The 16,319-nt window shown below is 43.9% G+C and overlaps 1 protein-coding gene across 3 annotated transcripts in view; it reads left to right on the plus strand.

Moving 5' to 3' along the window:
• The window catches only part of SAMD14 (sterile alpha motif domain containing 14), a 31,906-nt gene extending 16,062 nt beyond the window's left edge, over positions 1–15,844 (plus strand). For all 3 annotated transcript variants that reach the window (XM_089531666.1, XM_089531667.1, XM_089531668.1), the window contains 7 exons: positions 4,668–4,977; positions 7,298–7,385; positions 7,794–7,868; positions 9,266–9,425; positions 11,471–11,590; positions 12,192–12,347; positions 15,145–15,844. In XM_089531666.1, the coding sequence (XP_089387792.1) occupies positions 4,668–4,977; positions 7,298–7,385; positions 7,794–7,868; positions 9,266–9,425; positions 11,471–11,590; positions 12,192–12,347; positions 15,145–15,300 (1,065 nt within the window). In that variant the 3' untranslated portion in view covers positions 15,301–15,844. The remainder of the gene's footprint in view (positions 1–4,667; positions 4,978–7,297; positions 7,386–7,793; positions 7,869–9,265; positions 9,426–11,470; positions 11,591–12,191; positions 12,348–15,144) is intronic.
• Positions 15,845–16,319: the final 475 nt, after the last annotated feature.

The raw sequence follows: 16,319 nt of genomic DNA on the forward strand, positions 1-16,319 counted from the left end.
TGGCATCATTAGGTGGGCGCAGGGGGTGTGGACCACACAGGGTGACACCCTAAGGTGGGGGTGATACATCTGCCTTTTAACAGAAATGGGCTGTGGCATTTGCATGTAAGAGATGGTGTCAGTGGGGTGAGGCTCAGTGGGGGGGGGGGAAGGAACCCCCCAGGTTTTTTTTTAATTAAATTTAATTTTCATTTTAAAAAATAACTTTTAAAATAATTTTTATTCTTTTAAATTTTTCTTTTAAAACATCACATTTTATCAAATTTCCACTTTAACTACAAGAGATGATGCATGTGTAAATATATTTAGACTGTGTATATGATATTTTAATTTAAAGGTATAATTTTAATTTTGCTAGTTATTAATGTCATAATTTTTACTGTTACATTTAGTGACAGACAGGAATTATGATTATGAGTAACGCTGGTACAAAAAAATTATTAAGGATTCTGTATGGTGTGATATGGGAGGAGGTCCATGGGTGGTAACACCATGAGTTTCCACATCGGGTGACGCCAACTCTAGTGGCGCCACTGCTCAGAGATGGTTTTTGTCATTTTCTTCCTCCGAAATATAGCCTACAGCACCTGATACTCATTGGTGATCTCCCATCCAAGTACTAATCAGAGCTGATCCTGCTTAGCTTCCAAAATCAGATGAGATCTGATGCTTTTATGTTATTTAAGCTCTTATAGCACCCCTAGTGTGTGTTATCTGAGCAGTAATGTGAATGGATAACATTATTAATTGTCATCGGCAGTACTTCCTGCTGGTTTCACAATTACGTTGGCTGCAGTTCATGAAAGCCAATGCAATAATAAATTTATTAGCCATTAAGGCTCCACAGGACTCTCTGTCTTGAATCTTTTTTGGTATGCCAAGAATAGACCCACTGAATCAATGAGATTTACACATGTGCTGACTCACCATTCACCAGTTGATTCAATGGGGCTGTTTTTGTTCAGGCTACCAATATAATTCAGATATAATTTGTTGTTTTTTCCTTAGGCTGTATCTGCACTTGAAATTAATGTCACTGCTGTAACTGTCATAATAATAATAGGCTGCATCCTATGAGATTTGTAGTTTGCTGTGGCACCAGAGATCTTTGACGGAGAAGACTAAATATCACATAAAATTACAAATCCCAGCATTCAATAGTATTGAGCCATGGGAGTTAAAAGCAGTGTCAAACTGCATTATTTCTGCAATGTGGATGCAGACTCAGAGTTAGCACCTAGCAAATCTCTTTAATGACAGAAGTGTGATAAGTTATCTTATAGCAGTTCCACCTAGTATTATGTCCACTCGGATAATTAATTAATAATAAATAATTTGTTTTATTTATATACCGCTATTCCAAAGATCATAGCGGTGAACAGCAAGTAAGCTAATTAGCAAGTAAGCTAATTTGCCCCCAACAGTCTGGGTACTCATTTTAGCGACCTCGGAAGGATGCAAGCCTGAGTCGAGCTTGGGCCCTTTTGCTGGTCTTGAACTCGCAACCTTGTGGTTTTGAGTGAATGGCTGCAGTACAGGCATTTAACCACTGCGCCACCAGGGCTCCAGCTAGACAAAGATTCTCCCCAATTTGAGGGAGATTTATTTTTTTACATCCCATACCCAGTTGGTAACTCTAACCACTGCCTTTCCCTCATTGTTGTTGTGTGCCTTCAAGTCATTTCCAACTTATGGCAACCCTGCGGTAAACCTGTCAGGGGTTTTTCGTGTCAAGATTTGGTCAGAGGAGGTTTGCCATTGTCTTCCCCTGAGGATGAGTGTGATTTGCCCAATACGCAGTGGGTTTTATGGCTGAGTTGCAAATTTCTCTATTTCCAGACACCCCTACCCTCTTATTCTCTGGGTTTTACTGGCCTCTTACAAATCTGGGGCTCATTCACACTACAGAATCATAGCACTATGGTTCCACTTTAACTGCCATGTCTCCGTAATATGCAATCCTGGGGTTTGTAATTTAGTGAGGCATCGGAGGGGTCTGGCTGAGAAATCAATATGTCACTCCCTAAACTGCCAATCCCAGGATTCCATAGGATGAAGCCATGGTAGTTAAACTGGAATAATAGCAGTATAATTCTGTAGTGTGAAGGGCTCCTTCATCACTGTTCTTTCTTCAGGCCCCCCTTATTGTGTTTGACTGGAAGCCTGCTCTAAGTGTTTAATTAGTTCGGAGGCTGCTCACTTACATATTGAGAAAATTGTGCAAATCAATGGACACAAAGAGAAATTAGGCTGTAATGAACTCATCAGGACTAAGTCAAGCCATTTTTCTATCTGAAAGAAGGCAGCAAATTATATCCCTTCCTTTGTCTAAGGGTGCCTCTGCACTGTAGAAATAACACATTTGATACCACTTTAACTGCTGTGGATCCATCCTAGGATTTGTAGTTTTGTGAGGCATTAGCACTCTGGCTTGTTGTGTGCCTTCAAGTCATTTCCCAACTCCTAAGGCAAACCTTATCATGGAGTTTTCTTGGCATGTTTCTTCAGAGGATTGCCATCGCCATCCTCTGAGGCTGAGAGAGTGTGACTTACCCAAGATGACCCAGTGGGTTTCCATGCCCAATTGGGGATTCGAACCCTGCTCTCCAGAATCCTAGTCCACTCAAACCACTGCACCACATTACCTTTCTATGCACTCTTTGGCACAGAAGGCTAAAGACTTACAAGACTTATAGACTTATAGAATCCCAGGATTCTATAGGTGGAGCTACAGCACTTAAAATGATGACAAACTGCATTATTTCTTCAATGTAGATGCTTCCTAAGTCAAGGCACATAACACTCAAAGCTGATCAAGTTGTTTCTGCATTTTGGGCACAATGGCCCACAAGCACCTTCCCTCTCCTTGAGGGTAAAGCTTCAAAAAATTATTATTATCGTCAGCCCTCCACATTCATTAGGGTTAGGGGCACAGGACCTCAAAGCGGAAAAAGCAAAAAAACTCTACTCGCGCCATCATATTTAGTACCAAATTTTTAAAAAATAAATAGAATCCATGGATTCAACTCAACGCAGATGACTTTGAGACTGCAGGGTTGCTTTGCAAGATATTAGCAGGTGACTGATGGGGCTTGCCATCGCTGCTACCACCGCCTTACACTGTTTTTAATAGAGATTTACAAATCTTGTTTGCAGACTCTTGACTCTGAGGCTTGCAGTTCCTATTAAAAATGGCACAGGGCCAGCAGCAGAGGCAGGGGCAAATACTCTGTGAATAATGAGATTTGCAAAAATGAAATGCACAGAAGTGAAGAGCCAACTGTAATGATTAAAAACAATATTGTTGATATAGTGGGTGACAAGCTTCCTTTCCTTTATGTCAGAATATCTCTGCTGTGGATGGATTCTAACACTAAAGGTGCTCTGGGAAGGCTGCTTTGTGATATTGCCTGTCCCACAGTGATTTTCCAAGAGGTGATTTCCCAAGGGAAATTTCCATAGTGCCTTTAGGATCAATGATTCCTCTGAAAACCAGGCACTATAGAGAAAATCTGACTGGGAACACATCAGTTTCCTCTATCAACAAAGTGGCTTCTCTGCTTCCTATCATAGCTATATCATTTTGAATTCTGCTGTTAATGTACCTACCTCCTATTACATTATACAGTCAGCTCTCCATATCCACAGATTCAACCATCCACAACTTGAAAATATTCCAAAAAGATAATAAATTCCAAAAAGCAAACCTTCCTTTTCTATAAGAGACACCATTTTACCCTACCATAGTATTTAATGGGACTTGAGCATCCATAGATTTTGGAATTTTCTTCAGCTGCCCCTAGACTGTGGAATGACCTGCTAGAAGAGATTCGACAGCTCAATTCACTATCTGAGTTTAAAAGACCATTAAAGATTGGTCTCTTCCAGCAGGCTTATCCAGATAATTTTTAAATTGTGAATTTTAAAGGATGATTTTTAGATGTGGATTGTTTTAATATGTGTCCTTTTAAATGGGTGTGTGTTTTAACTGATGTTGTTTGTTAGTTGTTGTTTTCCCCCACCTCAATCCATGAGGAGACTATTACTACTACTGCTATAGTAGTTCCTCCACATTTGCTGGAGTTAGGGGGAAAAAACAAATAAAAAAATCACTATTCTTTTTATCCGAGAGAACACCTCCCTAGGAATCTCCAGGTCCTCTAGTGCAACTGCCAGAGGCTGACCATAGAATCATGCCGGAGGACCTCCAAATGACTAGATAAATATTTTCTTTAGGGACTTCTAGGTTCTCCAGCACAACTCTATGGTCAGCTTCTGGCAGAGGTGTGCTGCAGGACCTAGAGATTCCTAGAGAGAACACATTAATCAAAAGTGCCAATAATCAAATCTGCAAAAGTCAAAGCCACAAATGTGGAGGGCCAGCTGTGTTGCTGCTGCTGCTGCTGCTAGCTTATTATTATTATTATTATTATTGAGGGTCTTGGAACCAAATGCCAGCGGATACCAAGGGCTCATTGTAGTTCAAAATAGCCAAGAAGATCACCTCCTATCTCTCCTGAGGGGGCACCCTGCTTAATATTAATGTGCATGCATCAACCAGTAAACGAGAGCTTGGAAAAGTGACGACTTCTGGGAGTCCACAAGATTACATTTCCAAAGCACAGTGGCAACTTTCTACCTGCTCTCTGCTTTTTCCCCCCCTGCAGACGGGTGATACCTGTGGAAGCCCACTCCATCGCCTGAGGTCCCCTCTTCATGGCTCCTTCCAGGCCTCTTCACCCCTCTCAGGTTCCTCACCCTTCACTCGCACTGGGGAGTTCTCTTTTGACACCTCAACAGTCCGGAGGTCCCTGGAGCAAGAAGAGCAACCTTCATCGCCTTTCATCCGTTACCGACCACTAACCAACACCTCCTCGCAGGAAGCCTTAGGCAGCACCCCAACCAGCTCATCCCCCAAGTCCTGCCCCAGCTCTGACAGTTCACCCATCTATGCACGCAGAGAGCGGCACAGCGAAGGTAGTTGCTGGCTCAGGGGCACTGGGTTGTGGTGGTGGGAGAAGCATGTGACTTGGCATCACAACCTGGGATGTTACTGGATGTACCTTTCAGGTAGTCCTGTGAGATGCCTGATCTACTTATAGCTCTACTAAGGTGGACATCAGCACTCAAAAGCATTACTTTTTCTTTTACTCTGCAAAGTTCTTTAATTGCAAGATTCTGCAGTGAGCCCTCCACATTCACTGGGATTAGGGGCACAGAACCCCTGTGAAAGTGGAAAAGCCGCAAATAAAATACCACTAAGAAAACCTATTTCTAGGCATCTCTAGATGCTCCAGTGCAGGTCTGTGGTCAACATCTGACAGAGGTTGACAATAGAATTATGCTGAGGATCTACAAATCCCTAGAAAAGTGTTTTCTCTCAGAATTTTTAGGTCCTCCAGTGCAACTCTATGGTCAACATCCAGCAGAGTTGCACAAGAGAACCTAGGGATTCCTAGAGACAACATATTAATCAAATCCACAAATAATAAAATCTGCAAAAGTCAAAGCTGCAAATGTGGAGGGGCGACTATAGCATGTACAATGCATCACCATAAAAAGAAAAGAAAAAAGATATGTTGACTACTCTTGTTCCAGAATGCAAAACAACAGCAACACCCATCATTCATTTCTCCATTGAAGTATTGGCTGAAAACTAAAATTAAATGTAAGTTCTCATTTTGAAAGAACTTACTGTGTTTCTCCTGGAAACTGTCAGACAGTCTGAAAGCAGAGAGTGACAAAGTAACCAACAACAACAACAACAACAACAACAACAACAATGAAATGTTCAAACAGGCTTAAGATATGAGTTAAAAGAATAACACATATAAGGGACACTTAACAGACAATTCCATTAGGGTAGTTATCCAGATGGCATATTGTTAGGATGAACACAAAAGTTCAATGAGGGAGTCTTTCATGATGGGTTCTGGTGTCTCTCCATTAGTCAGTTGTTCCTGACAGTGGTTTGGGCAAATGTAGTGGTGGTTTGGGCAAAGGTAGCAGTAACATAATCAATAAGAGTTGAAGAAACATTATTATTTTTTGGACTACAACTCCCAGTATCTCCCTGCCAGGATTGCAGAAATCATAGTAGCTTTTATAAGCTCTGATTGACACCATGAAGAAATCTATGAGCTCCCAGCCCAGTGACATGAGAAGCTGAACCTGTTGACATTCTGTCTTCTGCACTGCTATTAGAAGATGGATGCTCTCATTCTTATTATATCTGATATTGGCTAGGGCAGAATTGCTTCCTTCTCCTCTCTTTTGCATCTTGGGTGCTATTTTTGATTTGTCGTTTTGCTTTGATCGGTGTACTCCACCCTCCTATCAGACTTAAAATGAAAGTCTGTCGGAAATACAAAATCAAAATCACAGCAGGGGAGGAAAGGATTAAGCTCCCCCGCCTCCTGTCCCTAACTGCTGCAATCCCAATAAATGTCCCCTCTGCCCACCCACCGGCTGCTGTTTGCATTAAACACACTTCCACAACCATGTTAAATGCAAAAATCCATTTAACTTCACAGTTTAGATGTAAATAAGTTACCACAAGATTGGTGCACTGAATATAATGTGTGCATTGAATATAATATGTGTGCACATAAGGTTGCATCAACACTGCAGAATTAATGTGGTTTGACACTATTTTAACTGTTATGGCTCAATGCTATGGAATTCTGGGATTTGTCATTTTGTGAGATATTTATCCTTCTCTGTCAGAGAGCTATGGTGCCACAACAAATTACAAATCCCAGGATTCCACACGATGGAGCAAAAACAGTTAAAGTGGCATCAAACTGCATTAATTATGCAGTGTGGCAGCAGCCTAGGTCTTCCTTTTTTTATCAGATGCTGGTGAAACGTCAGGAAGAAACTCATCTAGAATATGGCCACATAGCCTGAAAAATCCACAAAAACCTATGGATGCCGACCATGAAAGCCTTCAGCTATACAGAGAACCCCCTAGATGCATTGAAAACACACAAAATATCCCCACTTCACCCCCACACGCAACCCAGAACTCTGTCCTGTCTCCAAACACTTCTATTTTCCTCTAGAGCCCCTCTCAAAATGGCATCAGTGACACCATTTTCTGTTGCTATTTTGAAAAATATTGGAGAGGAAAACGGGGGGATTTGGGCTTGCGGGGGGTGGGAGGAATGTTGCCCCATGGTAGATCTAGGAGAGAATTGGTCCCAAGCTTCAAGCATCTCCCCCCCCCCCCCCCCGTTTTAAATAAAATGCTGCCATTCTTCAACCCTCCAACCCACTGCCTTCCTTTCCTTTCCAGATGACAGCCGGGACACGAGTCCACCAGAGCCTGCAAGCCCCACTATTGGACTTGACAAGAAAACTCGGCGAAAGTTCCTGGATTTGGGGTGAGTTGTTGAAGGAGTTGTTGAAGAAATAAAAAAGAGGTAGAATTCAAAGACGTAGCCATGTTAGTCTGGAAAATCAGCATGCAGAGGGATTGGGTAGCACCTTAGAGACTAACTGAAAAAAAGCAACTGGTAGCATGAGTTTTCGTGCTACTTCTTTAAGTCCCCAAGCATCTGAGGAAGTAGACTCAAGCTACCAGCTTCTTTCTGTCAGTTAGTCTCAACGGTGCTGCAAAATAACTTTGTACACTAAAAAAAGGAGTTGTATATGATGGGGGACACATCCTTTTCATTGTCCTGGGATCCCTTCCATGGGCCTCATGGGCCTTCTCCATGTGCCTTCTCCATATCTCCAAGCTGCACCCAGTTTTTCCTTGTCCTCCTCATTGTCTTGCTCATCATCCATAGGGTCACCCTCAGAAGAGCATCTTCCGGGAAAAGCAGGAAAGAGAAAGGGGGCAATCGTCTCTCCATGGGCAGCAGGTAAGCTCCTCCTCCCAAGTAATTTTTTGCTGGACCCTGAAAGTTTATATGCAGGAGTGCTGACCATTTAACAAATGCAAACAAAAATCCATCAGTGATACCTGTTTTGGCCAACCAAAATGCACAATATACTTGTTGCAAGCTTTCAAAGCTCCATGGGCTTCTTCATCGGGCAAGATGTTACTAACCAGGAGAGAGAGAAAAAAATAGTGACATTAGTCAGATGCCTACATGTTGTTTCAGTCCTTAGTAAAGATGTTATGCTGGCCTGGGGAGGATATCTTTTGCAGGCAGGCCACTCCTCCTTCTGGCCATGTGGCAATAGGGAGATTTTCAAAGTCCAGGAAATGTAATGTCCATTTGCATCTCAAGAGGGACCCTTCTTTTGTAATCCAATGTGTCTCCATTCCAGTGAGGTAACTCTATTACTAGGGTGGGGTGGAGGGGCAGATACTGTAAGCCTTGCAAGCATTGGCATAAGCCCAATCTTGGTATTGTCTTGAGCTAACCATGTGTCTAAGTCCAATCATGATTTGATTGTCTGAAGCTCTCACATGCAGAAAGGAAGATGCAAGTGAACATTCAGTTTATTGTATGGTTTTTTAAAACATTTTTTATTGTTCTGATTGGTTTTAGGCTGTGGTTTTTTATTATATTGGGAGTCAGTTTGGGGCTCCTGTTGGTAGAACAATGGATATTAATAAATAAAAAAATACATTAAAACCCTGTTGCTGTAAATAGTTAAAATATTTATATCCCACCCTATATCATAAGATCTCTGGGTAGCTTGCAATAAAAGCAGTTGAACCTAATCAGTTTCTGGCCATTTTTCACAACTGAATCATTCACTTGTGAAAAATGGTGGCGCAGTGGTTAAATGCCTGTACTGCAGCCACTCACTCACAAACCATAAGGTTGCGAGTTTAATATCAGCAAAGGGCTCAAGCTCGACTCAGGCTTGCATTCTTCCAAGGTCACTAAAATGAGTACCTAGATGGTTGGGAGCAATTAGCTTACGCTTTGTAAACCGCTTATAGAGTGCTTAAGTGTACTGATAAGCGGTATAGAAATGTACTTGCTATTGATATTGATATTCTCCTCCCACTGCAAGGATTTATGTTGTTGTCGTTGTTGTTGCATGCCTTCAGATCATTATGGCAACCCTAAAATGAACCTATCTCTGCATTTTCTTGGCCAGATTTCTTCAAAGGGGGTTTGCCATTGCCTTCTTCTGAGGCTGAGAGAGTGTGACTTGCCCAGTGGGGTTTCTGTGGCTGAATGGGGATTTGAACCCTGGTCTCCCAGAGTTCTAGTCCAACACTCAAGCCATTACACCATACTAGTTTTAGGATCTGCTCACTAACTCCTTTCTGCCCGTTCTTTGCTGTCCCTTATAGGGAGCTGATGGAGGGCTCCAGCCGTTCCTCTGTTTCTCCTTTCATGCCTTTCTCCTGGTTCACTGACAGCGGGAAAGGATCTGCTTCCTCGGGCAGCACAGCGTCCCCCACCTCTTCCCCCAAGAATGAGGCCTTCAGCCGCAAGAAATCTGCCTCACAGGTGACAAATCCATCTACTTTTAAATTACAGAATCTCATATGCAGCCTAAATGTATTTATGTATACATAGTTTCATGTGCTTAAAGTGAAAATTTGGTAAAATGACATCTTTTAAAGAATATTTTTTTAAATAAAATTTTAATTAAAAAATAAAAAAACAAAAAAAATTCTGGAGCCTCTCCTTTCTCCTCCCTTTGAATCTCATCTCACTCACCCCATCTCTTGAGCAGTTTAGTGGGACATAGACGAATGCCACAGCCTGTTTCTGCCCAAAGGCAGATGTTTGAGGAGCAGAGGTGTCACCCCTCTTAGGGTGTCACCTGGTGCAGTCCGCAGTCCCTGGTGATGTCACTGATTCTATTAGTAACAAAGAATCTTCTGCCTCTTCTCAAACTAGGGGATATATATTTTGTTGATTGGCTTGACCTCTGTGATCATGGTACCTGCACTGCTTCTTTACAAATGCACAGAAACATAACATGTTGTCTTGCATTACCTAGGCTGGGTATCACAGACATACATTTCTGCATGCCATAATGTTTCCTCCCTTTCCACCTGTCCCATAAAGGCTCTTATAGATGTGCAGTCATGTGCATCTATGTGCTTTCTTTCTCACACACACATGCATAAATTAGGGAGGTAGGCAATCCTCTTCCTTCCTTTGATTCCTCCCACACTAGACCAGAGGTAGGCAAAATGCACCTCTACAGCCACATGTACCCTCCATGCTGTTTTCATACTCAAGATACCTTGGACCACTTTCCCCCAGGCAAACAGGAGTGAATCTGAGGAGTGTAGCCATGCAGGGAATGAAAGGAGGGTGTTTACCCCAATAAATGTCCCTCCCCCATTTTCCTTTCCTGTTTCTTAGAAGCTTCCAGGAGCATCAATTCAACTTTTGAAGAGTTTGGAGGAATAACCTTCACAGTTTCTGTACAGTTGGAGGGCAGAAAATTGGCTGTCAGACCCACACAAGTTGCTCACCACTGCCCAATACCTCAGACACCTTCCCTTTTCCTCTGTGCCTCTGAATCATCCATTACTTCTGGCTTCCAGGGAGTAGGCAGGTGCCATTTTATAGATCATCACTCACATGTCCTACTTCTCTAGGACACCTGGCAGGTGCTGTTTTAAGGACATTGCTGCTCTCAGCAATGTGAGGTGATGATGAGAAGAGGAGGAGGGTTGCTAATTTGTAGAGTTTGGAAGCATTCCCTTATTTGCATTTGCCTTCTTCTGATTTCTGCAGACCATGCCTCTCTTAAAAGGACAGGAGCAACCTAGCATGTCTGCCTACTGTCATTTCGTCATCCTCATACCTCCAACGTTTTACAGATTAAAAGCAGGAGATGTGTGGCCAAACAACATCAGAGTGCCCTCAAGATGCCAACAGTTATTAATGAGGAAGAACACACAATCTGGAAAAGGCTGCAGCAGTTTGCTTTTGCATGAGCTTACTGGGAAGGGATATAATGGCTCAGTGGTTAAGATGCTGACTGATAATTGCAAGATTGGTAGGTCGGCAGTTTGAGGCCCAGGCACTGCGTGACGTAGTGAGCATCATCTGTCCCAGCTTCTACCAACCTAGCAGTTCAAAAGCATGTAAAAGTGCAAGTAGATAAATAGATACTACTTCAGTGGGAAGGTAACAGCTGGCCACATGATCACAGTAGTGTTTGACAATGCTGGCTCTTCGGCTTAATAATGGAGATGAGCACCTCCCCCTGCAGTTGGACACGACTAGACAGTCTTGTCAAGGGAGAACCATTACTTTACCTTTACTGGGAAGGTCAAGCCTCCACCCTCCTCTCCTACCTGCTGAGTTAATTGAGGGCAAACAACTTTGAACTCCATTTGCATCAAATTGAAGTAAGCTGAGACCAAAGAGAATCTGGGTCATTTTAAAAGCATTTTTAAAAAGTGGGATGACAGAGGATTAATTGGAACTTTTCCTGTCAAATTAGGGAAGCTGGAGGGTATGCATCCTAGCCCCTTTAATCAGTTTTATTAATCTTCACCTTCCTCTGTTTCCTTGATCTTTGACAGGAATCCACCTTGAGTGATGACTCCACTCCTCCAAGCAGCAGTCCCAAGACTCTGAGTTCAGCCCCTCCTGAGACCAAGTATTCCTACCCCTACCACACACTGTCACAGTCATCTGATGAGGTAAGTCCCCAGGCCAACAAGTGAGCAGGGATGCATCTACACTGTAGATTTAATGCAGTTTGACTCCACTTTAACTACCATGGCTCAATGTTATGGAATTCTGGGATTTGTAGTTTTATGAAACACTTAGGCTTCTCTGTCAGAGAGCTCTGTGTCGCAACAAACTACAAATCCCAGGATTCCATAGGATGGAGCCATGACAGTTAAAGCAGTACATTCAGCCTAAAAAAGAAGAAAAAATCCATTGATGCCAATGGAGTTTTACACCTTCCCTAACGTGGAACTATCAGACCTTTGTGTGCTTCCTTGCAAGCAGGCCTCAGGAAACTTGTGTAGTCATGCTGGCGAGGGGATTCTGGGAATCATAGTCCAAAAAGTAACTTTCACAAGCTCTGCAGGCTAATTAACAAGGAAAAAGTCAGCTACATCCTACATGTATAGGAGCATCCCAAGTAGTTTAAACACACACAACCTCCCAATTCTGATAGTAATGAAGAGAGGTTTGTGTTTCAGAGAGCCCAAGAATAGCCTGTAAAATCAGACTCTTTTGCATTCTTCCATACACATGCCTTCACTTGCAACTCCATCATCCTCTCTGAAGTTCCTGGATGAGCCTCTGAGTGCAGCTTCAACCTGGAGCAGTCAGAAAGTGGGTCAGTGGCTGGAGAGCTTGAACCTAGAACAGTACATGGCCGAGTTTGCTGCTCAAGAGGTGGATGGCCAGCAGTTGCTACTTTTGGATGGAACCAAACTAAAGGTAATGGAGGACCAGGGAAGGGGTGAAATTTCCATCCAGTCCAGAGACAGTGCTGCTTGGGAAATTGCTAGTGGAAAGATGGCTGGGCTCATGTTGTTTTCAGATTAATAAACCTCTGGAAGGCTTGTGGAAGGTGGGCAGATGAAGAGAATACTTATTTATTCATTATCTATACATATTTAGGCTCTATTTTTGTTGTGTGCCTTCAAGTCGTTTCCAACTTATGGAGATCTTAGGGCAAATCTATCATGGGGTTTTCTTGGCAAAATTTGTTCAGAGGAGATTTGCCATTGCCATCTTCTGAGGCTGAGAGTGTGTGGATCACCTAAAGTCACCTAGTGAGTTTCAAGGCCAAGCTGGGAATTGAACTCTGGTCTCCTTATACTGTATTATTAATGTTAAGCTTATCCCTGATGTGACAAAAGCCTTGCTGATAGATCAGGTTCAAAATGTAAATGCAGAACATAAATATTAGGGTTTGTGAGCAAATATTTTATTAGCTTCTTGGCAAGCTGCAAAAGGATTCTGTGTAAGGAAAGAAATCCTAAGGATAATATCTGGAGTCCGCATGGTGTAGTGGTTTTAGTGATGTACTATGGCGTGTTACAGACCGCCTGAAAGCAGCGGTCTGCCGGCGCTGCCGGCTGCTGCATCCGGGAACCGTGTCGGCCAAACCTCGCAGTTCCCGGATGCAGCAAAAAGAAGCCTGAAAATGGTGCTTCTTTTTATGCCCTGGAAGTGGCGCCAGAGGCGCTAGTCACGCACTCGCGGCGTCACTTCTGGGACGTGACGTGTGGATGCTATGCGTCCACTACGTCAAGATGGCGGCGCCCATGTGGAAGGGCGCCGCCATTTTGTACGTACCCAATACGTACTAGGGCTAGGGGCATCAGGAAGTGACGCCCCTTCCTAACCCTAGTACGTCCTGGGGATGTACTATAGGCGCCTCTGTAACGCACCCCAGACTCTGAAGAACAGGGTTCAAATTGCTGCTCAGTCATGAAACCCACTAGGTGGCCCTAGGCAAATCACACTCTCTTACCCTCAAAAGAAGGCAATGGCAAACCCACTCTGAAGAAACTTGCAATGAAAACCCCTTGATAGGGTTGCCTTAGGGTCTCTATGAGCCAGAAACAACTTGAAGATACACAACAACAACAACAACAAACAAGAACACTTGGAGAATTTAAATGTTTTCAGTGAACCCTAGGAATATAGGAGGCCACATTTTATACCAAGCATGGGCAAACTGAAGATCTAAGTCCCTAAGGCCACGCTGCTCTCTCTAAGATTTAACTGACAATGTAGTTTAAATTAGTGCCAAATTTCTTAATCTAAATCAAGAATCACCCAACCAGTAGCAATAGCAAATACATTTTTATACCACTTACCGATGTACTAAGCAGTTTACAAAGCGTAAGCTAATTATGTCCAACAAGCTGGGTACTCATTTTAGCAACCTACAGAAGGATGCCAGGTTGAGTCAACCTGGAGCCCTTGGCTAGTATTGAACTCACAACCTTGTGGTTTGTGAGTGAGTGGCTGCAATACAGGCATTTAACCATTGTGCCAACAGATGCTGTTGGTCTGTAACTTCCAGAACTCTTTACCATTGGCTATGCTGGCTAGTGCTGCTGGGAATTGCACTTCAGCGTCATCTTGAGTGTGGTCAATGGGATGGTAAATTCCATAGTCCATATAACTATTATAAATACATTAGAATCAGTGGCTGAGATCCTATCTGACTGATAGTAGCGTAAAGTTCCACAGACAGAATGATGCTATGGGTCTCATCACCTCTGGGGCTCATCCTTTCACTGTGATACCCTGCACCTGCCCAATGGCCAATCAGTGGCTGGTGGAGAGTAGGGAGAATCAGAGAATCCAGGGTCCTCTGGAGGTCATGGAGGAAGATGTCATCACTTTACATCTGGCTATGGGGATGTAGCCAGGTGCTTTTCTTTCCCACCAGCCATTGAATGATGGAGTGTATGTGTGGTGGGGAGGAGTGTATTGCAGTGAAACACTGAGACCTTGAGGAGTTGGAGGATGAGAATCTCTGTAATGATAACAATAAAAAGACTTATACATATATTTGTTGGACATATTTTGGCTGATTTCCTGCTGGTGGCATATGCAGGCATAAGTTAACCTAAAACTTATGTGTCTATTTTGGGTAGCACTGGAGGTTGATTTTCTCTTCCTCCTTCCACAGCGATTGAACCCTCACCCCATACCTACCACACAGACAATGAAGGCCCTTCCCCATAGCTGTCCTGTGCTTGCTGGGGACCCGATGAGAAACCATAAAAGGGTCTGGCTATGTCCCCATAACCAGACATGAAATTATTAAAGCAGCCATGGGGACTTCCTTGGTGGACCTCAGTGGAAGATGGCTATGGAGACATAAAGAAAAACCTATGTGATCCCCCTCAGCTCTCCACCAGGCATGGAATGAGGGGGATTCCAGTGGCTCTATGGTAGGCTCAGATTCAGCCAGAGCCTCCCAGATGTTGAGCCAGGGTCTTAGAGACAGTTTCATCCATCCCACATCTTTCTCAATAGACAGAGTAGCAGGTGACTGTCTGTAAGCGTTCTGCTGCAGCCTATGCCTGGGCTTCAGGACTGGTCTTACTATGTATGCAGGCTCTTCCTGACACAGTTTGAACCTGGGACCTTCTGGGTACAAAATATGGGCTGTACCACTGAGCTGGGGGCCAACCAAAATGAAGGGATAGGAATGCCTGGGGGATAGAAGCACCTGAATGTTCTTGATTCTCTTCCCTCTACGCTTCAGGCTCTTGGTGTCAGCAACTCTCATGATCGATCTCTTCTGAAGAGGAAGCTGAAGGAGCTGAACGCAGCTGTTGAGAAGGAAAGGAAAGCTCAGGAAAAGGTGGAGAAGCAGAAGGAGAAACAGAAGAAGAAGGACCAGGACCAGAAGAAGAGTTAGATGGGGATAAGCATTTCCCAGGGCCCATGGCTTACACCCTTTCCCCTTTCACCTTGTGGAGCATCACTAGGGTTGAGGGGGATGGACAGTCTACAGCCAGGAGAGGGTGGGTGGGGGGAATGAGATGCACGCCACAGCCTGTGGAAGATTATGGGTTGAGTGGGGCACATACAGCAAGGTTGAACTTGTTGTGAGGCCAGAGATGGTTGCAAGAGCCAAAAACAAACCATAACAGCTAGATGGACTGCAGGGACAGAGAGAGTGATGCCTCTGCAAAATGGCACCTCTGCCCTGCAGCGCCTGGACTGTCCAGCTGCACTTTTGGTGGGCCAGCAAGCCATCCCCCTCCCACTCCAGGTGTGGCGTGCGGAGGGTGGTAGTAAAATTGTACACCGATGCTACTTCCTGTGAAAACCTTCAGATCACACCTCTGGACTTCCCTTTTAACCCTGCTCCTCTAGATGATGCCATTCCGCTTGAAAAGGCCTAGATGTGTTCACCCGTGTGCCAATTAGGTGTCTTGTCACACTGTCCCATTCCTACAAGCCACAGCAGGGTGGGTGGGGTGGGTGGGAACCACAGCTGCCTCACAAGACACAAACCACAGATACACAAGCACACAAACACATGTGCGCATCCAGACACACAGCATCTCCCAACAGAATTCCATGCACTCCCTTCTGCCACTTCCCTCCCAAATACTTTCTGCATCAGGTGTAACCCCTTCCAGACCTACCTGTGGGGTGAAGTGGGTGGGATGGAGGGAGGGAGAAGCTAGTCTGCCTGCCTATTGCTGAGATGAGAAGAACTATATGAGTGCGTGTGAGAGAGAGCCGCAGATGTTAGATGATACACAACAGATCACAATGGAATAAAAAGCAGTTTGAAACCGTTTCTAGGGTGCAATTTTTGCACTGAAGGAAAGGAGCTGGAAACATGTGAACATGGCAGAGGGTTTCCCCTCTTCCCTGCCTCTTCTCTCCTGGATTGAAAAGCATGGCAAGATCATTTACCTTTCT

The sequence above is a fragment of the Sceloporus occidentalis genome, unplaced genomic scaffold (genome assembly GCF_023333645.1).
Source record: "Sceloporus occidentalis isolate IW3139 unplaced genomic scaffold, rSceOcc1.0.p SCAF_7, whole genome shotgun sequence".
NCBI lineage: Eukaryota > Metazoa > Chordata > Lepidosauria > Squamata > Phrynosomatidae > Sceloporus > Sceloporus occidentalis.